The sequence below is a fragment of the Vombatus ursinus genome, unplaced genomic scaffold (assembly GCF_900497805.2).
Source record: "Vombatus ursinus unplaced genomic scaffold, bare-nosed wombat genome assembly UNPS02014816.1, whole genome shotgun sequence".
NCBI classification, from domain to species: domain Eukaryota; kingdom Metazoa; phylum Chordata; class Mammalia; order Diprotodontia; family Vombatidae; genus Vombatus; species Vombatus ursinus.
In genome coordinates this window covers 7,416,113-7,443,481 of record NW_020954594.1, presented here as the reverse complement: position 1 = coordinate 7,443,481, position 27,369 = coordinate 7,416,113, and the positions used below count along the sequence as shown (strand labels likewise).

The following is a 27,369-nucleotide window of genomic DNA, read 5'->3' as shown; positions in this document are numbered from 1 at the left end:
CACAGGCCCTTCCCCCAAGGAGCTCATCTTCTAACTGGGGAGACAAGTAGGGACGTACAAAACATACACAGAAGAGGCGGAAGTCGATCTCAAAGGGAAGGCGCGGAGGCCGGGGAGAAGGGGGTGAACTAGGAAAGGCCTGCTGAGCATGGCGGAATTTGAACCGCGTGGAGGTTAGTGGAATTTGGGAGACGTCTTAGGCGCAGTCAGTCAAAACCAAACCAATCGGCTTTCTTTACGCTGGTGAGATTGCAGAATCGTCCCTTCACCGATATTCTCCTCAGACTTACCTTCCCTCCCACGCCCCTAAGCTGCTCTTTCTTCTTTCTTATCCTTCCCAGAAGGATAAGAAAAGAGGTGAGGCTAGTCTCAGAGTATCTTGGGGGATGGGGGGGGGGAGGTGCGGTGCGAGTAAGCCCAGGAGGGTGACTGACAGCTCACAGGCTGACCCAAGTCTCTCCACTTCCTAGTCCGTCTCTCCAAGGACAGATGCACTCTACAAGTGATGGACAGAGAGACAGATCTCTGGTCCTCAGCCTGTTTTGATAACTTCACAGAAGCATGGGCTAAAATCGCCTGTACCCAGATGGGATACAACAGGTATCTTTGTCTCCCTTCAAAACCTCTTTCTTCTCTCCTCAACCTCCCCATCTCTTTCGCTCCTTACCATGCCTCCCTTTTTTTCCTCCATCTCCCTTCTTTGCTGTTTTCTCCTTTTCTGGCAGCCAAAGCCCCTTTGAGTAAAATTACACTTTAAACGGGGCTTAATTGTACTGGTAGATTTTAATCCTAAAGCCTCAGACACTTCCTAGCTATGTGACCCTGGGCAAGTCACTTAACCCTGTTTACCTCAGTTTACTCATCTGTGAAATGGGCTGGAGAAGCAAATGGCAAACCACTCTGGTATCTTTACTAAGAAAACCCTAAATGGGGTGACAGTCAGATACAACTTAAAACAACTGAACAATAACAAAACCCTTGCAAATCTGCACGTGGTATTCAAAACCAGTCCCAAAATCCTGAGTTACGATATGGTGGGGCAAATATCAGCCTGCCTATCTGGAGTCTTGAGACAAGAGAAACTCCCAGGTCTAGCACTAACTAACTATGTGACCTTGGCAAAGACCATTTCACCTTTACCGACCTCTGTCCTCATCTGTAAAACAAGGAGATTGAGACTAGGTGACCTCTGAGTAAGGCCCCTTCCAATTCAAAATCTATGATCCTGTGATCCCTCTGGCTAGGTCTTGGTCCTCTCAACCACAAAATGAAATGAAAGGAGCCTAGATTAGATTGTCCCAAAGGTCCCTTCTGCCTCCAATATTATATAATTCTATTATTCTAACACAAAATACCTATTTGGAATAGACGTACATGGGGACCTTTCTGTTCATTTTCAGTGTGGGATAACCTTCCCAGTTTTTCCACAACGTTAAGATGCTAGGTAAAATGGCCAGGGGCTCTGGTCACTCCTGGTCCTTCACCATGAAGACAAAATGCAAAAAAAAAATATATATGTATATATATGTTTCCCCTGAAACTCTCCAAGCACATGCTCCAGGAGCCTCTGAAGAGGAAGAGGGCTTCCTGCTCTTCCCGCTTTGCATTTCCAGAATCATAAGATTTAGAATTGGAGGGTCATCTAAGGCCCATCTGAAAGGTCATCTGGTCCAACCTCCTCATTTTGCAAATGAGAAAAATGAAGCCCAGAAGGCTAATCAACCTGTCCAAGGTCACACTTTTAATAAAGATTTGAAACCAGACTTTCTGATTCCAAATCCCATTCACTTTCCACCATACCATATTGCATTCATCCACCCTCCTTCATTTGCAGCACACCCTACAACAGTGATGGTGAATTCTCTCCTAATCCCTCAAACCTACTCCCTTCCTCCACCACCACATCCTTCTCCTAGCCCACCTTTAGCCACCTCCACATCCATCCTTCTGCACTGGGTAGAGTGAGCCTCTGCTCTACCACCCTGAAGCCCAGGTTAGATACCAGCTTCCATCCCCATGCACAGCAATCAGCCTGGGCATCAGTTGCTTAATACAGAATCATCTCGCTCTCTCTAAGTGATGGGACCCTGGAACCTCTTTCTTTCCTGAGTTCTCCAAAGTCTCTTGCTACTTTGGTTCTGGGGTGCTACAAACCAAAGCCACATGTCTGAGATTTTCCTCTATTCTCACCCCACCCACACACTTTGCTTTAGACTTCTCTTGCCTCATTCCCTGGTTTCTTATTAAGCCTTAATCACTGAATGGGCTTTGCCTCGTCGACCTGAAACCTGTTAAAGACCTTAGCTTGAAAAGGCCAGGGTCCCCCACTACATCCTGGGCCATCTCCAGTTGTTCTGATCTATATGTAGCTACTGGACCCAGATGGCTTTGGAGGAGAGAGTAAGGCTGGTGACTGCACATCCCTCCCTCCCTTAAATCCAGTTCACTTGCATGTCATGGCATCACCTCCCTGATATCATAGTCCTCTTTGAGAGCAAAGGACAAACAAATGATAACAACCCTGGTTTTCTAGTCCTTCTCACCTTAGCTGGCACCACTTCTTACCCTGCCAGGTGGAGTGATTAAAGTGCCCATTCCAGCAGCAACACCATTTAGTCAGTTCCGTAGATGTGAAATTCACAAGCCTGTCAGTACCATGGATGGAACTATTCCTTTGTAAAAAGGTCTTTTCTGGGCACTAGAGAAACTGATTGAGCAAAGAAAAGACAAAAAAAGAAACCAAAGATAGAATAAATCAAGGATGACTATTGGAGGAGGTAAATTTTGATCCAGGATTAAAGGGAGTTCAGGCACCTGGTTTGACAGAAAAGGAAAGCACTTCCAATTGAAGAGAATCTAAGTCTAAGACCATTCAGAGAAAGGTCATGATCCTGCCCTATCTCTTCCACAGATAGCATCACTAAAGCACAATAAGAATGTATTAAGCACTGACTATGTGCCAGGCACTGTGCTAAATTCTGAGGGCACAAAGAATGGCAAAAATAATTTCTGCCTTCAAGGAGTTTACATTCTATTGAAAGAAACCCTCCTCAAACCTTCTCCATCCAAATTCCTTGTGTGAGGAACTGGAATCCCCAATTCAGATGAGCTTCCTCTACCACCTGGGTCTTCTTGCCACTTTGTTCTCCAGTGGACCAAAGGTACTGCTGGGGAATGAGGTAAGAGAAAGGGGTCCTGGATACAGGATGCAGTAGGAAAATTAGGACACTTTTTGAGAGAGAATGTCCCCAGCATTTCATGATTAATAAACATTTACTGAGGGCCTGCTATGTGCTAGTTGTTGTCCAAGGTATAAAACATCTGGGCTCCTCTGGGTTAATGTCTTGGATCTGGAAGTCACATTCCCCCACCCTACTCTCAACCTTGGGGGCATCTTAGTCAGAGCAAAATGCAATAGGTGGGGTCATGCCCTCCATCCACTCCTGCCCAAAGAACAGAAGCAGTGGCCAGAATGTGACTATGCTAACACCAAACCAGAATGCATAAACAGAGACAGTGCCACCCACACTCACCCAAACCGCCACCCATTCCCCTCCCACACTCCACATCATCCAGAACCTATATATGCCAATTTGGGGAGGGAGGACTAGGTCCCCATTGTCACTATCTAAGTTCCTACTCCAGATAACACCTCTGATCACCCCCCAGTTTGAGCATGGAGCCTACTTTCCAAGCCGTGAAGATTGGCCCAGAGCAGCGACTTCCTATCAGCAAGATCACAGCCAAAGACCAGGAACTCCAAGTGCAGAATTTCTCAGGGTAAGCGAGAGGCATCTTCAAGCCTTCAAAGAGTCAGTCAGTGGACGATGGTGGCTGAGCTATTGCACAGCTAGATTAAGAGGAACTTAATCTAGACACCAGGAAAAACTCCTGACCAATAGATTATTCAGTCCTGGGAGTCTGTGGAATAATGTCCCTGGGAGATTTTTTTTTAAACTATGACATACAGCCATCTACCTAAGCTGGGCAAAGTGCTATCTTGCCTGAATGTAGTTGACCTCAATATCAACCAGAATGGTGAAAAATAATGCATTTTCTAAGTGCCCCATGTTCCCTACTAAACTCTATAAATCTTCCATTTTCCTAGTACAGTTGTAAAGATTGATTATCTCAGATACTCCCTACCCAGTCACCCAGACCCACAAATAGAGGCCTCTTCAATGTTTTCAGATCTCACAGAAAAAAAAAAAGATTCTGAAACTTTGATCAGGCACCAATTACCAGAATCATAGAATCTCCACTTGGGAAAGGATGTCAAAGGCCATTTAGTCTGACCCATACCTGACTAAGAATCCCCACTAGACCATCCTCAACAAGTGATATCCAGCTTTTTCTTAAAGACATCTGATGAGAGGTAGCCCGTATTTGGATAGTTCTAATTGCTGGAAAGAATTTCCTTAAATAGAGCCCAAAACCACTTCTTCATGTAGGAAACCACATGTATATAGAACCACTCCATCGCAGGCATACAAATATACATACACCCCAATTCTGACCATAACACATGAATACACCTATTGTCTCTGTCTCTCTGTCTCTCTTTCTTTCTCTCTCCCTCTCTCTCTTTCTCTCCCCCTCCCTCTTCCCCTTCTCTCTCCCTCCCCCATCTCTGTCTATATCTCTGTCTGTCTGTCTTCCTGTCTCTTCTGTCTGTCCTCTCTCCATGTCTCTCTCCCCCCTTCTCTTCTTCCTTCTCTCTCTCTCTCTCTCTCTCTCTCTCACACACACACACACACACACACACACGCACACTAATCTATGCTTAACTAGCAGAGACCTCTTGAAAATAAGCATTGTTACTGCCTCTGTTTTTTGTTGTTATGCAGTGATGAACGGGTTGTGTGTATGCTCCTTCCCTCCCCAAGGATCAAATTTTAAAGAAGAAAGGACAGTAGTAGTCCAATCATTTATCTTAAATACCATTTTCAAAAAAATGCATCTGCTCACCTTCCTGTTGGCAACCTAGGGAGCCATCCTATGTATATTTCCCCAGGTTCTGCCTTCCTCCTCCTTGCTGTCAGGAGTTTGGTTGGCATATTACAAGGCCAATTTCTTGTAAGATTACACTGATCAAGAACTGGAAGTTTGAAATATCATAGGATTGTATTTTAGAGCTGGCAAGAACTTTAGAAGACATTCTCTACAGATAAGGAAACTGAGTCCCAGAGAGGTTAAGTGGAATTCTTCAAGTAGAAATATTTATATATATATATATATTTTTATTATATATATTTTTATATTTATTATATATGTGTGAGTAAAACATATATATGTACACAAATATATATATATGAGTAAAACTGGTCTGCAGCATGGTGCAATGGAAAGAACACCGGATTTGTATTCAGAACACCTGGGTTTCAATTCCAGCACTTCCATTTATCACCTGTGTGACCCTAGACAAGTCCCTTAACCTCTAAAAACCTCATCTTTAAAATGAGGAGGTTCAACTTTTAAGATCCCTCTAAATTCTAAATCTATACTTTCATGCCCAAGGGACAAAACTAGGTAGAAGCTGCAGAAAGGTAGATTTTGGTTCATGCTAAGGAAACAGTTTGTAACAGCTATCCAAAAGCGGGTGATAGCCTTGGAAAGTAGCTGGAAATTTTTAGGCAAAATCTGAATTACTCTTCATTGGAGACGATATAGTCAGAAGCGGATTAGACAGAATGGCTTCTGGGATCACTTCCAACTTTTAAGATTCCCTGAAGCTCTGAAAGGATTAAGTCAAACAGGGATTAAGTCAAATAGAACCTGAAAGCCTAGACCTCTAGACCTGGCCTGGCAAGAAACAAAAGCCAAGCCCACCTATGTATTTGCATTTTCCAGGCCCTGCCTCTCAATGTCCCTGGTTTCCCTTCACTGTGCTGGTGAGTAAAAAGCCCTCTCAGAGAGGTCAGAACTGGATGAACTTAGGCCAGGGCTGACCAAAGGAGAAGTTAAAGAATCACATTTTTCTTCATTGCTGGTTCTCCCACACTTCTAACTTTGTTTCTTTGAGATTTTAGATTTGCTAGGCAAGGTTTTTCTGCATGCTTAATGCTAAGCCTTCCCTCCATTCCCACCCCTACTCCCCAGTCCAAATTCAGGAAAGGCTGTCATGGAGTTTTGGAGGCTAAAAGGGTAGAATGAGGCTGGAAGGCTAGGGGCCAGACACATCCGCTTTGCTACTGTCAACTTTGAGTTACCCAGGGTCAGATTCAAATTCAAGTTCAACAAAGCATTTTAACTAACTTAACTAAATGCCTACTGTGTGTGAGGTGCTAGGGAATAGATACAAAGATAAAAAAAAAACCCTTGCCTGCCCTTAAAGAAATTACATTCCATTGCATTGTCCATATTCAATTTGTTAAGTGTTATTTTTAATACTATGTTATTAGATGAGAAAATATTTTGTAAAGCATTTAGCATGGTACCTGGCACATAGTAGGTACTATATAGATGTTAGTCATGATGATGATCATGATGATGACGACAACGATGATGATGGTACTAGACACCACAAGTAGGATGTAAGACATATCCCCTGCCCTTCTGGGGCTTACAAGGTACTTGAGGGAACAGGATTGATAAAGATATTTTTTTTAAAAAATACAAGGCAGGGTATGCTAAGTAGTTCAGAGATACAGAAGAAGGAAAGGTAGATCTTTGTTGGAGAGGTAGGAAAAGACCTTGGAGATGGGCTGAAGCTTGGATTGGTCCTTAAAGGATAAGCAGAAGCTGAATAAGTAGGGTAAAGATGGGAGGCTATTTAGAACCCTGGAAACCCCAATAAGCAAAGCTCAAGAGGGCATGAGGAGGATGGTGACTAAACCAGCATGGCCAGAGTAAATAATTGCTTAGGAGAAGAGCAGAGACATATCTCAAAGACCTTGAATCCCAAGTTAAAGAGTTTGGAACTTAATCCATAGACAATAGGAAGCTATTGGAGTTTTTTTTCATGAGGTATTGAAGAGCCATGGACAGATCTGCATTTTAGGACACTGAATATGGCCAGGGAATTAGGATGAGTTGGAGGAAAGAGATATGGAGGAACCACTTAGGTGGTTAGTAAAGCAACCCAGGTGTGCAGTGATGAGTGACTGAACTTGGAACTAGGGTGGGAGTAGCAGGAATGGAAGGAAAAGGACAAATGGGACTCATGATAAAGGACAGCTCTAGAGAATCTAATGATGGCTAGATATTGGAGCTAGGGAGAGTGAATGGGGGCCATGAGGTAGGAACTAAGTCCTATCCATAACGAGGAATAGGCTTTCTGCTCTCTGTGACATCAACATACTTGTGGCAAGGTAAAAAGTGTGCTGAATTTGGAGTCTGAGACGTAGTTCAATCCAAGCTGCGATGCTTGTGATCTGTGTGACCTTGGGGGAGTCACTTCATCTCTGTAGGCCTCAGCTTCCTCAACTGTAAAATGTCGGGGGGGGGGTGAAATTCATTAGGATGAGTTCTAAGGTCTCTTCCAACTCCACATTTATGATGGTGCAGTCTCCCTTTCTTCTTACCTTTTTCTTTGGACCTTCACTGGGTGGATACAGTGTGCGGAGAGAACCTGCTGGGCCCCCGGGTGCTGGGCGGGCAGGAAACATCTGTGGAGATTTGGCCCTGGCAGGTCAGCATTCAGCACCGCAAAGCTCACTTCTGTGGCGGCTCCATACTGGACCCTTACTGGATCCTCACTGCTTCCCACTGCTTCAGGTAAGGCCCCATCCACTTCCCAGAGAGTGTAGGGACCTCAGCAGCTGCAGTGCTCAGACTCCTTGCTCTTGAATTAAGGGTCTGCCCTCCTTCTCTGTCCTCCTTTATCTGGAAGTCTTATTACCAGAGAGGGGGAGCTAGGTAGAGCAGTGGATAGAGAGAGAGCCTGGAGTCAGGAAGACCTGAGTTCGAATGTGGCTTCAGACTCTTACTAGCTAGGTGACTCTGGACAAGCCACTTAACCTTGTTTGCCTCAGTTTCCTCATCTGTAAAGTGAGCTGGAGAAGGAAATGGCAAACCACTCCAGTAACTTTGCCAAGAAAACCCCAAAATGGGGTCACAAAAAGTTGGTCACAACTGAGACAACTGAACAACAAATTGTCAGGGAAGGATCATCTCCTTAGAGTAACAGTCCAGCAACTCAGTTCCGCTGGATTCGACTCGACATTTCTGAAGTACTCACTGTGTACAGGGAACTGTTCTAAACACTCGGGGGAGATGAAAGCATGGATAAGACATACCTTGCCTACATAGAACTTCAAATCTAGTAAGGAAAGATGACACGTACACAAATAACCATGATGTGAAATAACATTGCCAAGTCGTTGCACTGCTCAGAAACTTTCCGTGACACCCTGAGTCCCTGAACATTCCACCCCAGAGGCCTGTAAACAAGAGAGAAAGGGCGCTTGGAGGCCAGAACCACGTATTTGCGTTTTCCAGGCCCTGCCTCTCAATGTCTACGGTTTCTCTTCGTTGTACTGATGATGAAACTTCCGGGGAATCTAGAAGCATGTGCACAGGAGGGATTCTGGAGACTTATGATTTCCCACTAGGGCAATGGCCAGTCCCTGTAGTTCCTGACCCCTATCCCCAGGAGAATAACTATAACTATAATCTGTATATCCCTCAAAAGCCTTTACTGACTTCCTGTTGCCTATAGAATACAATATAAACTGCTTAGCTTGACCTTTAAGGTCTTCCTGTCTTTCTATATTTTTTGTACAGCTCTATGCTTTTCATTAAAGCCAGACTGGGCTACTCACAGTTGCCCAGTCTTACCTTGTGTGTATCTATAGCTTCCTGTCATTTGCAAAAGCCACCCCTTGTGCCAGGAACATACTTCCTATTGAAGTCACAGCCTGTCAAAATCCTCATCCCTCAAGGTCCTGCTTGAGTGCCACCTCCCCCATGAAGCCTTCCTTGGTATCCTCTCCCTACCTCTGAAAGTGATCTCTCCCTCTCCAGATTTTCTTAGAATACTTCATCTAGCTTTCACCTTTGCCCTGTCTCATTCTACCCCTGTACATATAATAGTTATTTGTAAATGTGTTGTACCACCATCATTAGAGTATACAGTCCCTAAGGGCAGATGCTTGAGGAGATTAATAGTTGACATTTATATAGTATTTTAAAGTGTGTGAAGCATTTTATACACATTACCTCACTTGATCCTCAAAGCAATCCTGTGAAGTGGTTATAATTCCACAGGTATTATGTTCCTATTTTGAAGATGAGGAAACTGAGGCCCAGAGTTATCTATAGTCACATAGATAGTAAGTGTCATATGTGCATGAGCATGTGTGTGTGTGTGTGTGTGTGTGTAAACAAAGGTTAATTCTGGGGAGGCAGGGAGAAGACAGTAGCTACTAAAGGAAACAACAATTCTGAGAGGCTTTGATAAAGAGGGAGTGCATGCCAGGCATGAGGGAAATTTCCTTAGGTTTTTTGTGTCACTCTCATGTCATTCTACTCTAATTCATTTTGTACTTATTCTTGCACGTCTTGTCCCCTACACACACAGCCCACACACACACATACATACATACATACACAGACTGTTGGCTCCTTGAAGATAGGCACACTGAGTCTAATTAGACCAACAAATGTACAATGAATTGAACAGGTGCTCCTCGCCTCGCACCAGCACCATTCACAATCTCAGAATGGCGAAGCTCCTTTGGAGAAAAATCAGTTTCTTTTATCAGGACGAAGTTTGTGGCAGGGTACCTCGCCTCCTTCTCAGAACTCCAATGAGTCATTTGATCTCGCCTGAGGCAGGTGGCCCAGGAGGCAAGTGGCCCAGAAGGCGCCCTCTGAAGCCACTGAGAGAGCCACCTAGGGGGAAGGAAAGAGTGAGCCCAGGAGAAGCTGACCTGGGATACAGCCACCATTTTGCCATCTGGGGGCTTCCTATTTGAAGGCCAATTAACTAGGTGCTAGGATCAGTTGTTTCAACACCACTGATGGACTGGCTGCCGGTGGAACTATTAGCACCCTCTGAGTTCCAGTTTCTTGGGGGCAAATTCTGGTCACTCTGCTACTCCCACCCCTGCTACCGCTGCCCCAGCTCCCCTTCCTCCCAGGAACCCAGCCTGGGGCAAAGTCAGAACTACCCTGACCCCTGCTTGTCTCTGTCCTCAGGACCCATTCCAACGTGGCACACTGGAAAGTAAAGGCGGGCACTGACCATCTATACTCCAGACACCCCTACTTGGACGTGGACAAGATCTTTGTTTTCCAGTTCAACAATTTACACCCCAGAGAGAATGACTTGGCCCTGATCAAGCTGAAAAAGCCGCTTGTCATGTCAGGTAAGAGCCAGTGCCCGAGATCAGAGAGAAGAGACACAGGATATCAGGTACAGTACAGTACAGTCCAAAGGCAGCTTTGCCCAAACCCCTTCAGTCACAGATCCTGGAGCTTGAAGCAACCTCAAGACCATCTGATCTAGGCCCCTGCCTTCAAGAAGCCAAAGCATTATCCCTGTTTTACAAATGGAGCAGCTGAGGCCTGAAATGTTGGACTGATTCCCACAAAGGGTTAAGCTCCCTGTTGAGTATCCAAGGAGGTGCTGCTCCCATTAGCAGAAGCAGTACAAGCAGCCGTGAAAAATTCACAACCTTGATGATCCCGGGAGATGATGCTGCTCATTCTGTGGGTAAAATCTCTATTCACCAGGTCCAGAACTCCTCCCTTAGGCAGAATCCCTAGAATGTCTCTGGGCCCACCTAACTCTGATCTGTATCTTGGTTGGTGAAGAGGGAAAAAACTCAAATTATTTCCCTAATACAGGAAGCAAGTTGTACAAAGGGCAAGGCAAATGTGAATTTTTTTTTTTTTTACCATACAAATTCCTCTGAGAGATGTAAGAGACTTTGGGTAGTTCCTAGAGATAAAAGAGGAAACTGTACCATTTATCTTTAACCCAGGAAGATTTAATCCTTCACTGGGTTCAGGGACTGGCAATTATCCCAAGATAACAACAATAATAGCTAAAATTTATATAGCACTACAAAGTTTACTGTGTGACCCTGGGCAAGTCACTTCAGCTGTTTGCTTCAGTTTCCTCATCTGTAAAATGAGCTGGAGAAGGAAATGGCAAAACCATCCCAATATCTTTGCCAAGAAAACCTCAAATGAGGTCACAAAGAATCAAACAAGACTGAAACGATTGAGCAACATCATAAGTCTTTTTGTTTGTTTGTTTTTTAGGCAATTGGGGTTAAGTGATTTTAGTAAGTATCAAGTGTTTGGTCTGAGGTCACATTTGAATTCAGGTCCTCCTGACTTCAGGGCCGGCACTCAATCCACTGCGCCACCTAGCTGCTCCAAACATCATAAGATTCACAAAGCACTTCACAAATATTATCTCAGTTTATCCTCACAAGAACCCTGGGAATAAGGTGCTATTATTATCCCCATTTTACAGAGGAATAAACTGAAACAGATAGAGATGGAGTGATATGTCCAGGATCACACACCTAAGTAAGTATCTGAAGCTGCATTTGAACTCAGTTCCTCCTAACTCCAGGGCCCACACTCTCTCCACATCACCTACCTAGCTGCCCCACCCTTTGTGGCCTTGGGCAAATCATTTTGTTCCTTTGATCGTCAGTTTCCAAAGAATGGCATAGTGAATAAGGGGACAATCTTGAAGTCAAGAAGATCTGAGTTCAAATTGTGCCTCTGACCCTAGGTAAATCCTTTAGGCAATTTGTGCCTAAAGCAACTCTCTAGGAATTACTGTCATAGATGGGTTGTAACCTGCATTAGTGGAGGAAGTTCCTTTGATCCTCAACTCTCAATTTATTTGCCAAGCAGGGATAATTAATTTTGCCAGTCCCTGAGCCCAGTGGAGGATTGAACTTTCCCAGGTAAGGTTAAAAGCCTTGCTCAGTCCCTCTGATTTTTTTAAAAGCCTGGTTCACATGGGGACACTACTTCCCCCACTATCATCACTGTCTAAATGCATTTTATTAAGGGGCCTTTTCTGGCTGGGATGGACACCAAAAGGCTGTGCACAATCCCTGCCTGTTGGGAGCAGATGGTCTAAGGGAATCCCAGCTATTCCCTAGGCTGCCAGAACCAGCCAGATTAAAATAGAATCCGAAAGTGTTTAACAAAATAAATAAAAATACAATAAAACATAGATAATGTTAATATGTGGTTTTCTAAGTCAATAGGTGGCTCACGGGAGCCTAAGGTATGTTTTAGAGGCTCCTGTTTCTGTTTGAGTTTGACACCATAGTCACAGAAACGGAAAAGGCTAAATTAAACAAGTCTGTTACTGAGCACCTTCTGGGCTGGGCAGCTAGGGGGTGCAGTAGATAGAGCGCCATGCCTGAAGTCAAGAAGACTCATCTTCCTGAGTTCAAATCTGGCCTCAGGCACTTACTAGCTGGGTGACCCTGGGCAAGTCACTTAACCCCTTTACCTCAGCTTTCTCATCTGTAAAATGAGCTGGAAAAGGAAATGGTGAACTACTCCAGTATCCTTGTTAAGAAAACTCCAAATGGAGTCATGAAGTGTCAGACATGATTGAATAACAACATTCTGGGTACAAAGATCTGTGTTGGACACCGTAGGTCGTAGTGAAGTGTATGTCCTAGTCCTGACCTCAAGGACCTTGCCATCTTCCTGCATGTAGAAGTGCTTATATGATCTGAACCAGCAACACAGCCCAAGGTCTCACTTTCCTCCACTAACTTTAGCAGAGGCCACGGTGGTGGGTACAAGATTAGAAAACCAAGGCATGGCTAGTGATTCTGCTTCTTACTCCCTGTGTCACTATGAGCTATCACCGAACCCGTCTACACCTCAAGTTCTTCCTAGTCCTCTTAGGGGTGGTCTAGACACTAGATGGTCTCTGAGTTCCTTACCAACTCTGGACCCTATGACCTCCTCCTGTCCCTTTGCTGAGAACTCATCTCTACCAGGAGATCTTCCCTGATTAACCTTCCCCAATGTTGGTCACTCCATAGCACATCATACAACTTGCATATTTTTGTCTATGATTATTTTTTCTGTCTCCCCGCTCTAGCCCTGTAGGGTTGGTATAGATGAGGCATCTAGATAGAGCACTTTTGTGAACTCTGTTCACATGACTATTCAATAATACTGGGCCTGCAGGCTCCAAACCCAAGGTTTTGGAGTGCAAACATTTTTGGAGGGCTCAACTCTCTCTGTCTTTCTCTCTGTTTCTCCCTACCTCTCTGTCTTTGTCTCTCTCTCTCTCTCTAATTCCTTCCCAGCCTCCTTTCATTCTTTCTGTCTCTGCCTTACTCTCTCAATCTCTACCTCCTCTGTTCTTTCTCCCTGTCTCTATCTCTGTCTCTCTCCTTCTCTCTCCCTCCTTCCCATCTCCCTTTTACTCCTTCTCTTTGTCTCACTCTTTCATCTCTCCCGCATTTGCTCCCTGTCTCTCTCCATTTCTCTCTTTTTCTCTCCCCCTCCTTCCCACTTGCTTTTCACTCTTCCTGTCTGCCTCACTCTCTCAATCTCTTCCCCTCTATGTTCTGTTTCTCCTTGCTTCTTCCTTCCCTCACTTTTCTACTGCATTCTCTCCATCTCTTCCTTCCTCCTCTCCTCTCTTTCTCCTTCCTTCCTCCCTCTTTCTCTTCCCCCTTCTATTCTCTCTCTCTGTATTTCACTGTTACTGCCTCTCTATCTCTTCCCTTCCCTCTCCTTCTCTGTTTCTGTCTCTCCCTGCCCCCTGCTCTCTCTCTGATCTGTCTTCTCTTTGTATCTCTCTCCTTCTTCATGTTTCTTTCTGTCTGATTCTTTGTCCCTTTCTTTCCCTCGCTCCCTCACTCCCTCCTCTGCTCCTTGTCTCTCCCCCTACAGATACAGTCAGGCCCATCTGTCTGCCATTCTTTGATGAGGAGCTGGCTCCAGACACCCCGCTGTGGATTATAGGCTGGGGTTTCATAAAAGAGACAAAAGGTAATTTCTTGGGCTCTCCCATCAGCAGGACTCTTCCAAAGTCACCTCCACAAACTGCTTTTATGGACATCTTAGGGGTGGGGGGAGGCAAGGATTGACAACCCCAGAGAGACTTGCAAACCTTTATGAACAGAACCCACCTAATGCCCTCTGAAGTGTGTATAACCTTATACTATATATGTGTATATGTGTGTGTATATATAATGATATAATATAATATAATATGATATGATATGATATAATATAATATGATATAATATAATATAATATAATATAATATAATATAATATAATATAATATATAATATTTATCCTGAAAGGGATGAGGACAACACAGGGAGAATTTCTCAATAGGGAAGGATGTGAAACTGCAGTGGGTGGCTGAAAGAAGCCACAGCCCCCTTCTTCTGTAAAGATTTCCCCAGGAAAATTCGAACAACCCTGCCTAAAAGGCAGGAGCATGGATAAGATGACTTCCCAGGGTCTTCTATATCCCAAGAAATTTGGGCTGAAAAAGAGAAGCCTCCCCATATCCCCAAGACAACGGGTGGTCAGTGGGTGGAAATTTGAAGGTGGAAATATATATGTTTGCTACCTCCCAGGGAAGTTTTCCAAAACTCTGCAACAGGCGGAAGTCCAACTCATTGATAGAAATCAGTGCAACCACCAGGATGCATATTTTGGGAGTGTCACCGAGAACATGCTTTGTGCTGGTGTCCCTGGCGGCGGCGTCGATTCGTGCCAGGTGGGGTCCGTAAGGAGGTGCCATGTTTCCTGAAAAATACTAGTGTTACCTTAGACATAAAATAAGGGAGATATAGGCTTTAAATTCTTAACTCCAATACTTATGACCTACATGACCCTGGGTAAATCTCAGATCAAGAATGATGTCTTGGATTGCAGCATGTTACAGTGGAAAGAATGCCAACTTTGGAGTCAGAGGAACTGGGTTCCAATGTAGGCCCTGCTGCACACTACCTGTGTGGCCTTAGGCAACTCACTTCAATTCTCTGGGCCTCAGTTTCCCAATCTGTAAAAAGAGGAAATTTATCCATTGAACAGATCTCTAAGGACATTTAAGGCCTGTTTCAGTTTTAAATCTATGATCCTAAGATTAAAAGAACACAAAGGACCAGAAGACTGGAAGTTATAGTGAGAGTGAAGAGAGGTAAAGGAGAATTGGGCTAGTATAAGGTATTGAAGGACAGGACATTGTAGTCAGAGAGGGCAATTACAGAATTCAGATTCTTAGAAGGTGAGGGGTTTCCAAGTCATGCCCAAGTCTTGTATGTAACCACTCTGTGGAATGGCAATTCAGTGAGTCATGGAGATGAATGAATGAATAAATAAATAAATAAATAGATGAGCAAATGGCATTTTCTAAGCCCTTATTATGTCCTAAGCGCTGGAGTTATGAAGAGAAGAGCAAAGTTCCTCTTAAGGAACTCATATAATAGTGGGAGACAATGCTTATAGATTTCAGCTGCAAGTCAAATGGGAAGGTCCCGTGGTCCTTAGCAGCAAAGTATATGGTAATGCATCTTCTTTACTGTTATTTCCATTGACAAAACCGTATCTGTTTCTGATGTTGAATCATTTGGCAGTGCCGAGGGCTCTGGTGGTGATAGATGTCATAGGAATTGAGCAGGCTGATGAGCATGAAGGAGAGGGTATTAAAGTGTCAAATTCGAGTTACTGTTACTGACATGATTATTATTAGAATGGTCAACAAGGTAGACAAAGAAAAGGATGTTGGGGCTTGGGATAGAAAGAAAAACTGTGAGCCAAGCACCAAAACCATTAAGAAAGGTGGGAAAGAGGTTGGTCCTCGGGGATTATCCACAAGGATGTAGACAGTGTGGTATAATTGGATGGCCATGAACTTTGGAAGAATGTTTAATAGATAAGTGATGGTGACCGAGGAGGAGTCGGAAGAGACAGGGAACAAGGGGAATGCTGATATCTCTCGTCTCTGAGGGTGATGAGAGGAATGACCAGCTTTGGAGATGATGCATGATTTCATGCAGGTAGTTGGGATGGGGAGCCTAACTGTTCACCACTTCAAGATACTCACAAATGGTATTCTGCAGGTGCCTTCAACAATGCCTAGAGTAGTAACTTGCACACAGTGGAGGTTTAATCAATGGCTGTCAGACTGACATTGTGAGCTTTAAATAAGCGGCACAAACCATAAATTCCGGGAAAGCTCAGAGGACAGAATGAGAGGACAGTGTTATAGAGTATAACACAACGTTAGAGTTGGAAGGGACTTTACGGATTATTTGATCCGGCCTCCTCATTTGGTAGATGAGAAAGCTGAGACCCAAAGAGGCAAATCTCTGAGAAATGACTTGCCCAAAGTCACACAACTTAATAAATGGGAGAGCCAAGATTCAAACCTTCATCTTCTGAAGCCCAAGTCTAGCCAATGCTCTGCCCACTGACCGTACTGTGCCATTTCCCTTCCTTCCTCCTTACTATTCAGGGAAGGCTGAAGGGGTTGGAGGTGAGGGTGGGAAGGCAGGGTTGGTCTGGGAAGGGTGGAGAGGATTAGCATAAGCAGAGAACAGGGCAGGGCATTCTAGGTTAGAGAAGGAGCATATTTAAAAACATTTGCTGTGGTCCTCCTAGTGATTCAGGGTACGCAGTTTTAACATGGTTGGCCAGAGTTAGAAGGATATAATTTATGACTGGGGAACAATTGAGCTAACTGACCCATATAGGGATCCAGCCTATATCCCTAGAATCCAGCCTTGGCCTCATGGCTAGTAAAGAAAGAAAGTTGGCAGTCTTAATGAGACCTCAAGTGAATAATCATACCTTAGTTAGGGGAATACATTAGTATAATCCATCTTATCTTCCTGGAGCTGAGAAATCATCTTCTGAAAAGATGTTTGCCCAGCCTCAAGGTGGAAAGAAAAACACTCAGTGAGAACTATGGCCTCAAAGAGCTAGAGACTTTCCAAGCTCACTCTTTGCTCTGAGATGCGGGGAGGACACTGGAGTTGACATTGGTGTCACATGAGAGCATGTGTGATGCCTCTCCTCATCCCACAGATTCTCCAAGTCCCACAGAGGATCCCCCGTATGCCTCGTATCAGCCAGCTGGTGGGGAGGGTGAAGAGGAAGTGAGGGATGAAAAGGATCTGAATCTAAAGGCTTCTCAACAGTGAATAGGCTGGGTCAGGGAATGGGGAGACTTTCACAATGCCTATCCTTCCTGGAAGGTCACCCCATTCTGTTCTCTCCCAGGGTGACAGTGGTGGGCCCTTGATGTACTTCAAGGAAAGGTGGCAGATAGTGGGCATCGTGAGCTGGGGTTATGGCTGCGGGCACCACAATATCCCAGGGGTGTACACCCGCGTCAGTTTCTTTCTCAACTGGATCTATAACATCCGGAAGGTAGGTATACTTGACTCCACAATTCACTACCTCCTAAACTCCTTATAGCTTCTCAACTATGGCCACTGTGAAATAGAGCCAGCCCTTAGCTGGCTGACTGTATGAATTTTAAACGTTCCAGGAAGCTTTCCTTCCAAAAAGCACCTAACCCATGTCAAAATTTCCACCATTAGAGCTTCATTTCTCTGACTTAACCTTTGTTAAATACACCTCTTTCTCAATAAGAGGTGACACAGTAATTTATGCCCCAACCTGAGAACAAGTTTTGATTGAGGGTAAAGGGCATGAGAACAATAAAGACTGGGGATGGAGAGGTGGGTGAAGAATCTAGAAAGGAGAGGCCTGGAAGAGATACTTTACATATTAACAACTAAAGCTATCCTGCTAGGTGGTAGAGTAGTAGATAGAGCACCAGGCCTGGAGTCAGAAAGACTCATCTTCCCAGTTTCAAATCTGGCCTCAGACAATAGCTGTGTGACCTTGGTCAAGTCACTTAATCCTATTTGCCTCAGTTTCCTCAACTGTAAAAATGAAGGAAATGGCAAACCATTCCAATATCTTTCCCCAAGAAAACCCCAAAAGGGGTCATGAAGAGTCAGACACAACTGAATAAGAACAAAACTATCCAATCAAATCAACATTTATTAAGCACTTACTATGTGCCAGGCACTGTGCTAATGCTGGGGATATAATTAATAAAAAGAAAAATAGTTCCCTGCCCTCAAGGAGCTTATAAATCTAATGGGAAGAGTTGTTGTTCAGTCGTTTTCAGTTGTGTCCAGCTCTTTTGTGACCCCATTTGGAGTTTTCTTGGCAAAGACACTGGAGTGGTTTACCATTTCCTTCTCCAGCTTATTTTGTAGATGAGGAAACTGAGGTACACAGGGTTAAGTGACTTGACCAGGGTCACACAGCTAGTAAGTGTCTGAGGCCAGATTTGAACTCAGGAAGATGAGTCTTCCTGACTCAAGGCCTGGCACTCTATCCACTGCACCACCGCCTGCCTGTCCCTAATGAAAGGAGACAACGCACCAAAGAAGGCAGGAAAAGAGGAGGGACGGGGCAGGACGAGGGTATCTTTTTCTGTGGACTTGAAACCAGGTGGAGAAGCAGGTACAGAGTGGAACGAGCCAAAATGTCCAGTTTCTCCCTTCTAGGGAGGAGTTTGGTATTCTGCCCTCCAATCAGAGGGGAAAGGAGACGAGGGAGGTGGTGTCAGTCAAGGTTAGGGTTAGCAGCATGATGATGGGTTTAGAGAAGATGGGCTTAACTTGGGAAGGACATCTTGTTTTCTGGAGCTGAATCTGGGTGGATCTACAAATACAGAGTGGATCAATCCCAGAGTCTGGGGTAGATCCCAGAATGTCTATTCCAGAGTGCAATGAGCTATATTGGGCAGTCATGGATTCCCTATCACCTCAGGTCTTTGAGCAAAGACAGGATGGCCACGTTCTGGGTACCTGATAAAGAAGATTTATATTTAGGAAGGGATAGGACTAGATGGCCTCTTAAATACTCTCCAACCACTAGACCCTGTGTCTCTTAGAAACTTCACAAGGGGGCAGCTAGGTGGCACAATGGATAAAGCACTGGCCCTGGAGTCAGGAAGACCTAGTTCAAATCCTGTATCAGACACTAGTTGTGTGGCCCTGGGCAAGTCACAACCCTGATTGTCTCCAAAAAGAAAAAAAAAATTTAAAGAAAGAAATTTCATTAGGTTTCCTAGGGCCAGGTCTATCAGAAGGGTTTTAGTATTTTCTCTCTCTCTCTCTCTCTCTCTCTCTCTCTCTCTCTCTCTCTCTCTCTCTCTCTCTCTCTCTCTCTCCATCCCTCCCCAGAAATGAAGCTTCTGCTGTTATGAAGATTCCTTCAGGAGCTGTTTTGCCCGTCCTCATCCCTAACCCCCTTCTCATCACAAGCAGGAGTTTCTACCCTGAGCAGGATATCATTTCTCAAAGAAGACTGCTTCCTTCGGACATTTCAAGGCTTCCTTAAAGCAGCTGAGGGTCCTGGGTTCAAATGCCATGCCCTAAAGAAGGAATTCCATGGCCACCATCTCAACCACCAACTCCTGGCCCCTCTCCTAAAGGAGAGCTACCCCTCTGAGCCGAGAAGTCTTCTGGGCCTCCACTTTCCAGAGTGCTCCCTCAGTGCGAGGAGTGTTGAACAGCTGTTCCCTCTTGTGGGCTCCGACCTCCCCTGATAGGGTGCTTGGGGAGAAAAGGGGTCTCCCTAAGGACCTTTCCACCAAGGCAGGGAGACCAGTTATGACATCCATCCCAGGATAGATTGGGAAAAGGGCGTTCCCTTACTGCTGTGGAGTTTGTGAATATTGCTGCCATCTTCATTGCTTTCACAAGAAAATACAAGGCCTTTGGGATGCTTGGCTGTGTCATCGTGGTCTGTACTCCACTAGGACTATTATCACACTGGGCACACAGTCTAAGGCTTACCTTGGGAGGAATTTGAGAACCTAAGAAAGCACTCTGACTCATCTAACTTTTGTTAGTGTGTCAGTGATGGTAGGTTCAAGGAGAGGATTTGGTCCACAATTGCAGTTTCACCAGGGTTGGGAACTCATAGTGTGGAAAGCCCCTCCACTAGTGCAGATGGACAGCTGATCAGTAACTATTAGTCTGAGAAAGTTACCTGAAGCATTGAGAAGTTTAATGACCTTTCCATGCTCACACAACTGGTATATGTCATGGGTAGGACTTGATCTCAGATCTTCCTGACTCCAAGGCCAGCTCTGTATGCATTACCACATGCTGACTGTCTAAGGAGACAATCACAGCACTCAGAACTGCTGGGAGATAGGACCTGCTGTCAGTGCTGGGCTAATGAAGGTGGGGGGGAGCCAGTTTCTTACCCATCCAGGGCCTCTCCTGTCATCCCTTCCTCTCTGCCCTTCTCCAGGTGGCATTTAGTAGTGGAAAGAAATCTAAGAATGAGAGTCAAGAGACCTGAATTCTAGTCCTGTCTTTGCTCTCTGACCTTGAATGACTCAATTCACCTGTTGGGGTCTATTTACTTACCTGTTAAATGAAGGGAAAGGGTTGGGTGACCTTTAGCTCTAAACCTGTATTGGACTGGCTAAAGAAAGAGATGACCTATGAGTTTGAGATTTCCCTTGTATGGGACCATTTGGACCAGCGAGAGTTGTAGGATGTCATGGAATCCTAAGGATTCCTCAGAGTTGATTAGGTCCAAGTCTGTGTCTCTCTATCTCTTTGTCTCTGTCTCTTTCTCTACCTCTCTATCTCTCTGTCTCTGTCTGTCTGTCTCTCTCTCCCTTTTTCCTCTCCTCCATTTCTCTCCCCACCTCTCTCTCTCTGTCTCTCTCTGTCTGTCTCTCTCCCTTTTTCTCTCCTCCATTTCTCTCCCCACCTCCCTCTCTTTCACTCTCTCCCTTTTTCTCTCCTCCATTTCTCTCCCCACCTCTCTTTTCTTCCCTCCCTCTCTCTCTCACTCTCTTCTTCCCTTTCTCTCCCCCCTCCCCCTCTCCTTCTCTCTCTCACACACACATACTCTCTCTCTGTCTCATACTCCCACATTTTCTCTCCTTCTCTCCCTCCTCTGCTCTCTCAGTCTCCTTCATCTCTCTCCCTCCTTCTTCTATTCTCTGCCCTTCTATCTCTATCTCATTCTTTTCACACACACACACACACACACACACACACACACACACACACACACACACACACACCATCTTCCCCTTACATATAGAATCAGGCCTATCTATCTATCCTTCCTTGTGGAGAAGCTGACTCTGGACACCCCACTTCCATGTTACGTGTAAGGAAACAGGTGCAAAAAAGACAAATGACTTGCTAGTGGTCACATGGTTAATTAGCAATAGTTCTGCTCTAGATCTAGGCTTTCCTACCACTCAGTCAGGAGGCTTCCACTATAGCACATTATAACTCCAGTGGGCTTCCATAAAAAGTTAATAAGGCTCTTAATATAAGTATAAATTGATTTTACTTCATTCAACCTGGAAATAACCAGTGCAGTGGGGAATACACACTCCAGTAATATTGGGAGAGCTCCTTAGCTTGACAGAGAAGAGGTCCTGTTCAATAGTCAATAAACATTTATTAAATACCTACTATGTGCCAGGCACTGTACTAAGCACTGGGCATACAAATATAAAAAATTAAAAAGATAGTCCCTGCCCTCAAGGAACTTACAATCTAATCAAGGAAGAAAAAACACACCAAAAAAATCCTGAAAATTGGGGGAAGGAGGGGCAAGGTATGGGGGTAGGGGTTGGGGGCCAGGAATCATAGTGAAGAAGTCAGAGGAGTCCCAAGGCAGTGTGCAGCAAAGTGAGAAAGGAGATGTCTGAGCTCTCTCCTTTTTTTTTTTTTTTTTAGCTCTCTCCTTCAGTAGAAATTTGGAGTTCTTGGCCTATCCTCTAACATGAAGGCTGAGGGTAGTGATGAGATGAGGTCCCAAGGCTGAGGAGATCTTATAAGATGATGAGGTTACTCTAATAATAAGCTTTCTGGAACATGGGGGGGAGAAGTCAGAAAAGCCCCGAAGCAGTGTAGCTAGGACGGAAATGAGGAGATGGTATTTGTAAGGATCCGATGGACGCCATTTTTGTTGTTACTGTACATACACGTTAAGTGAACTACACATGCCAGCCCATGGGGTCACAGAGAGTTGGACATGACTGAACAGCAACAAGCTGGCCCAATCCTGGACATCCGGTTGCCTTCTCGCTGGTTCTGGCAGCCCTGTCAGGATGATGGTGATAGCCTAAGGTTACTTAGCACCTTTGTCCCAAAGCATTTTTCTATAGGATTATAGAAGCTTGGAAGGAACTGTAGAGATCATCTTGTCCAACACCCTAATTTTATAGACAGGGAAACGGAGGCCTGCAAAGAAGAAGTGGTTTGTCCACTAGTGGTAAAAAGCAGAGGAGGCATTTGAACCCCCCCCCCCATTCTTACCATAACTTCTCTGATCTGTTCCTTCAAAGGCCTATATACCTAGACCATCCCTAGAAGGGAAGGAGCAGGGATGATTCTTTTCTTCCCCACATTTTTGAGGGAGAAGCTGAGATCCAGATTTTCTCGTCTGGCAGAAGTCACACAGCGGGGCAAGGACAAAGCCAGCAGAATCCAGATGTCTTGACTCTCAGCCCAAATATTCTCCATGAAAACAATTTCTCAACTGCTGATGGGGAATGTGTCTAGAAGCTCAGATCGACTGCTGCTGCTTCTCCCTCCCCTCTCCCCTGCAGCTCCTCACCCCTTTCTCTCCATCCCTAAAAGAAGTGGAAGAAAGGCAATCCCACTCAGACTCACGGCCAGGCCTTTTGGACTCAACCTTAGCAGAGCATGGGGAGTCCCTGGAGGTTTTTGACAATCCAGATTCTCTCAGTGGCCAAAGAAGTTTGCCAAGAGGACCTAAACTGCCAGGTTTGGGCCTCTATCCTCGGCCACCAGTTCTGCCTCCAGAATCATTATGGCATATAATGGACCTTTTCCAAGAACAGGAGACCAGAGATACAAACTTGGCAGCAGTTGGAATCTGGATAAGTATGGATATTCACCCAGATAACAGAGGTTATCCATATTTCTTGGCTGCTGGGTCCAAGATAGAGCTAATCCCGAGGATCAAAGAAATCACAAGGGCCTCTCCTAGTATTCAAATCCATCCATCTGGGCAGGTTTCAACTCATCAGAAGCCTTGGATTCCTATATTTGCCATTGCATCAATACATGGAGCTGGGATAGCCTCCCAGGTTGCTCCCCTCAAAATTAGGTAGGGGCAGAGTGATACAGGAGAAAGAGTATGGGGTTTGGAGTCAGGACCCCTGGATTTGAATTAATAGTCCTATGACCCTTGTTAAATCATTTAACTACTCCGAGCCTCAGTTTCCTCATCTATAAAATGGGGATCACAACACTTATACCACCTGCTTCAGAGGGATGTTATGAAGAAAGCGATTGGTAAACCCTAAGGCCCAATGTCAATGGAGACAAAGCAAGGCTGGGGTGGTAGAAGCCTGAGAAGGCAGGGGAAATGGGGTAGGACCTTCAGGGGGAAAAAAAAAGATCAGAGAAGTCATAAGCAACCTCGCAAAGGACTCGGGAGCGAAGACTAAGGGGGGTTTTGGGGTGAAGTGAATTTCAGGGGAAAAAAATCCCACACAAAGTAATTTTCTAATAAAAAGTCTTCTTTGGATCCAAGATCTTGAGCACACTGAGCCCCACAATGCCCACTCAGGGTCAGGTATCAGAGGGGAAAATAAAAGGCCTAGAGACAAGAGGACAACTCCTTTTTTTCATACCAAAGGAGGGGAACAGCATCGAATGTGAGGAGAAAGGATCTCATATTTATAATAACATCTCATATTTGTGCAGGAAGGAAGGGAACAAGCATTCATTAAGCACTTTCTATGTGCCAGGCACTGTACTAAATGCTTTACAAATATGATCTCATTTGATCCCCTTAACAACTCTTGGAGGTAGGCACTACTATCATTTCCATTTTACAGTTGAGGAAGCTGAAGCAGACAGGAGGAAAAATGACTTGCCCAAGATCATACAGCTAATAAATGAGGTTGGATTTGAACTCAAGTCTTCCTGACTCCAGGCCCAATGCTCTGTCCACCGTGTCACCTAGCTACTGCCAAGCCTTAAATTCTTACACAGAGTTTTAAGATTTGCAAAGAGCTTTACATATATCTCATTTTATCCTCACAATAATACTAGAAGGTATGTGCTATTATTGTCCCCATATTACAGATGAGTAAACTGTTTGGGCAGCTAGGTGGCTAGATAGAGTACTGGGCCTAGAGTCAGGAAGACTTATCTTCCTGAGTTCAAATCTGGCCTCAGACGCTCCCTAGCTATGTGACCCTGAGCAAGTCACTTAACCCTGTTTGCCTCAGTTTCCTCATCTGTAAAATGAGCTTGGAGAAGGAAATGGCAAACCACTCCAGTATTTTGCCAAGAAAACCCCAAAATGCACTCACAGAGTCAAACACAACTAAAAATGACTGAACAACAACAGCAACAAACAACAACACTGTTTGGGGCACCCCTCTTGAAATGGTGCCCAAGTAGAGAGGGATTCGTGTACATCCATCCACATTTGAAAGAGGTAACTGCGACATAATCGGAAAAATACTGAATTTGGAGCCACAAGCCCTGGGTTTCAGTCCCAGCTCTGCTGTTTGCCAGCTATGTGACCTCAGGCTAATTATGTCTTCTGTCTGATTCTGTGACCTCCTGTGTAAAATGGGCATAATGATGCTGGTAATATGAGAGTTAAAAGAGATAAGAGATATGAAGTCAATAAGCATTGACCACCCACTGTTTGGAATGCCTAGTGCAAGGTGCTAATGAAAATGCAATGATCAGATACAAGATCTCAAGGAGTTTATAATCTAGTAACATACAGGTTGTTATTCAGTCATTTTTCAGCTGTGTCTGCCTCTTCTTGACCCCATTTGGGGTTTTTATGGCAAAGATACTGGAGTGGTTTGCCATTTCCTTCTCCAGCTCATTTTACAGATAAGGAAACTGAGAGGCAAACAGGGTTAAATGACTTGCCCAGAGTCCCACAGCTAGTAAGTATCTGAGGCCAGATTTGAACTCAGGAAGATGAGTCTTCTTGACTCCAGACCCAGCCCTCTGTGCACTATGGCGCCACCTAGCTGTCCTAACACAGGGGATTAATGAAAGCTCAGCCTTTATGAGCAAGTGCTGTGTGCTGAGAAAAGACTGGGGGAACCCACCCATGGACCAAAGAAACTATTACTGATGGCAGCCAGAGAATGAAAGAGTCTGATTTGCGCCCATGGTGGTCTTTTGTGTAAATACCCAATTCTGACTCAGCAGCCAATCAAAAAGGTATTCAGTAAATGGATTGGAGATATAGAATACCTGCACATCCTCAAAGGTCCATTCGGGGGATTGCATCAGCCAGAGCACACTACGTTTACTCCTAAGAACTCGACTCTCAGTGGCCAGCTCCCTGCTATACACACACACACATGCACATACATATGCATATATATATATGTATACATATATATGTATACATATGCAGTTACATATTATACATGAGATGATAGAAGTGCTTTATAAACCTTAAAGCACTTTTAAAATGTTAGCTATCATAAACATAATATGCACAATTATGCATGTAGATAGATAGAAAGAGATAGAGACTAGATCTGTGGGGAACTCCCAGGAAACTCTCCTAAGAATTCAGGTTGGTACCTTCTCTGCAACTTGGGAGTCTTAGAAAGTGCCTGGAGCACTGAGAAATTAAATGTCCATGGTCACACAGTCTGTATGTATCAGAGGTAAGACAAACACAGGTTTTTATCTAAGGCAAGGTGTCTGTCTACTATGCCAGAATGATAGGATAAAGAATAAGAGAGAGAGAGAGAAAGAGAGAGGGAGGGAGAGACAGAGATTTATATGTCTATACATACATGTTCATATGATATTTCATAGTAGGTATAACATATAATCTAAGATGCAATGTCATGTACATAAATACACACATGTATCTCTTATACATATGCATACATGCATGTGTGAGTATGTATAGTTAATATAGGTAAATATATAACATTTCATACTGGATCATAGATTTAGGTCTGAAAGGGATGTTGTTGTTGTTGTTCAGCCATTTCAGTTGTGTCCAGCTCTTCATGACCTCATTTGGGGTTTTCTTGGCAAAGATACCAAAGTGGTTTGCCATTTCCTTCTCCAGCTCATTTTACAGTTGAGGAAACTGAGGCAAACAAGGTTAAGTGATTTGCCCAAGGTCACACAGTGAGTAAGTGCCTGATGCTGAATTAAAACTCAGGAACTTGAGTCTTCCTGACTCCAGGCCTGGCACTCTATCCACTGTGCCACCTAGCAGGCAAAACACTGAAGTGCATATACCAACACATGTGTCCATACCCAGAGCATTTCAGAGCAGAAGGAGTGAGTCGTTAGAGATCCTCTAGCCTAACCATCTCATTTCACCAAGAAGACTGAGATCCAGAAAAGGGATGTGTCAGACTGGACTAGAAGCACATCTTCTTGCTTCCACTCCAATACCCTTTACCCTCCACAACCAAATCCCTCTCTTTAGTGCCTAGTGACATACTCCATTGAGTCTGCGATCTCATCTGTCTCCCTGCAGGGACAGACATATGGGATACATCCATTCTCGCCCATCCTGTGTAAATCTAATCTGTCTTCCCATTGATCCTCCACAGGGTCTGGCATGCTGGGGGGAAGCCTCCTCGACTTCATTTGACATTGCATGGGACCCAAAGGCTGTCAATTAATTGCCCTTCACTTTTGATAAGCCACTATCTCACCTTTTTCCTCCCTTGACATATAACCTTTTACTGCGGGTCTGCACAAGCTGCAACCTGGGGGCCACTTACGGCCTGCAGACACGCCAAAGGATTTCGGTCGGCCTGAAAAACGTAGAAAATGTTTTCTTCCATATTTTTTGTGGGCCACCCAAAATCCTTTGGCAGGCCACAGGTTGTGCAAGCCTGTTCTGATGACATCAGGGAAGGGGTATATTCAAGTGATAGGAGAATCATGAATTGAAGGTTTAAAGGGACTTAGAGATCTCTAGGCCCTCATTTTACAGATGAGGAAAATGAAACCCAGAGATATTATGATTTACCCAAGGTCACAGCAGTAGTAAATGGCAGAACTGGAAGTCAGACCTGGGTCTCTGATTCCAAATTCAGTTCTTTCTACCATACTATGCTACATAAAATGACATGAGTTTTTTTGTAATGCAGAATGATATACTCAGCCACACAAGCCCTACCTACAACCATATCAGCCCCATGGCAACTAGGAAGCCTAATAGGATAAAAACATGCGTAGAACCATCCCAAAGGTCAACACTGAACTCTAGCAGGCAAGATTTCAGGGGGCTGGAACATCCCTAGGGAAGGAAGTAAGGCTTTAAGAAAAGGAGGTAATGGCAGGTTAACGCGCGTGCGTGCGTGCGTGCGTGTGTGTGTGTGTGTGTGTGT

The 27,369-nt window shown here is 44.6% G+C and overlaps 1 protein-coding gene across 4 annotated transcripts; it reads left to right on the top strand.

Annotated features, from left to right (window-relative positions):
- Positions 1-11: 11 nt before the first annotated feature.
- On the top strand, positions 12-19,709 carry TMPRSS4 (transmembrane serine protease 4). Of its 4 annotated transcripts, none has more exons than XM_027835629.1 (10): positions 12-173; positions 471-600; positions 3,670-3,780; positions 5,851-5,891; positions 7,557-7,716; positions 10,141-10,310; positions 13,843-13,941; positions 14,543-14,685; positions 17,193-17,342; positions 19,181-19,709. In XM_027835629.1, the coding sequence occupies exons 1-10, from the start codon at positions 149-151 to the stop codon at positions 19,184-19,186; spliced, it is 1,035 nt and encodes a 344-aa protein (XP_027691430.1). In that variant the 5' UTR covers positions 12-148; the 3' UTR covers positions 19,187-19,709. The 4 variants fall into 4 exon arrangements, with proteins under 4 accessions (XP_027691430.1, XP_027691432.1, XP_027691433.1 ...); XM_027835630.1 differs by having other exon boundaries at positions 173-243; XM_027835631.1 differs by lacking the exon at positions 471-600.
- Positions 19,710-27,369: the final 7,660 nt, after the last annotated feature.

Excerpts from the sequence above, each read along its gene's own strand:
- TMPRSS4 (XM_027835629.1), top strand. The coding sequence starts at position 149 with ATGGCGGAATTTGAACCGCGTGGAG. Across the intron at positions 174-470 it reads GGAATTTGAACCGCGTGGAG|TCCGTCTCTCCAAGGACAGA; the intron begins GTTAGTGGAATT and ends TCCACTTCCTAG. Across the intron at positions 7,717-10,140 it reads ACTGCTTCCCACTGCTTCAG|GACCCATTCCAACGTGGCAC; the intron begins GTAAGGCCCCAT and ends CTCTGTCCTCAG.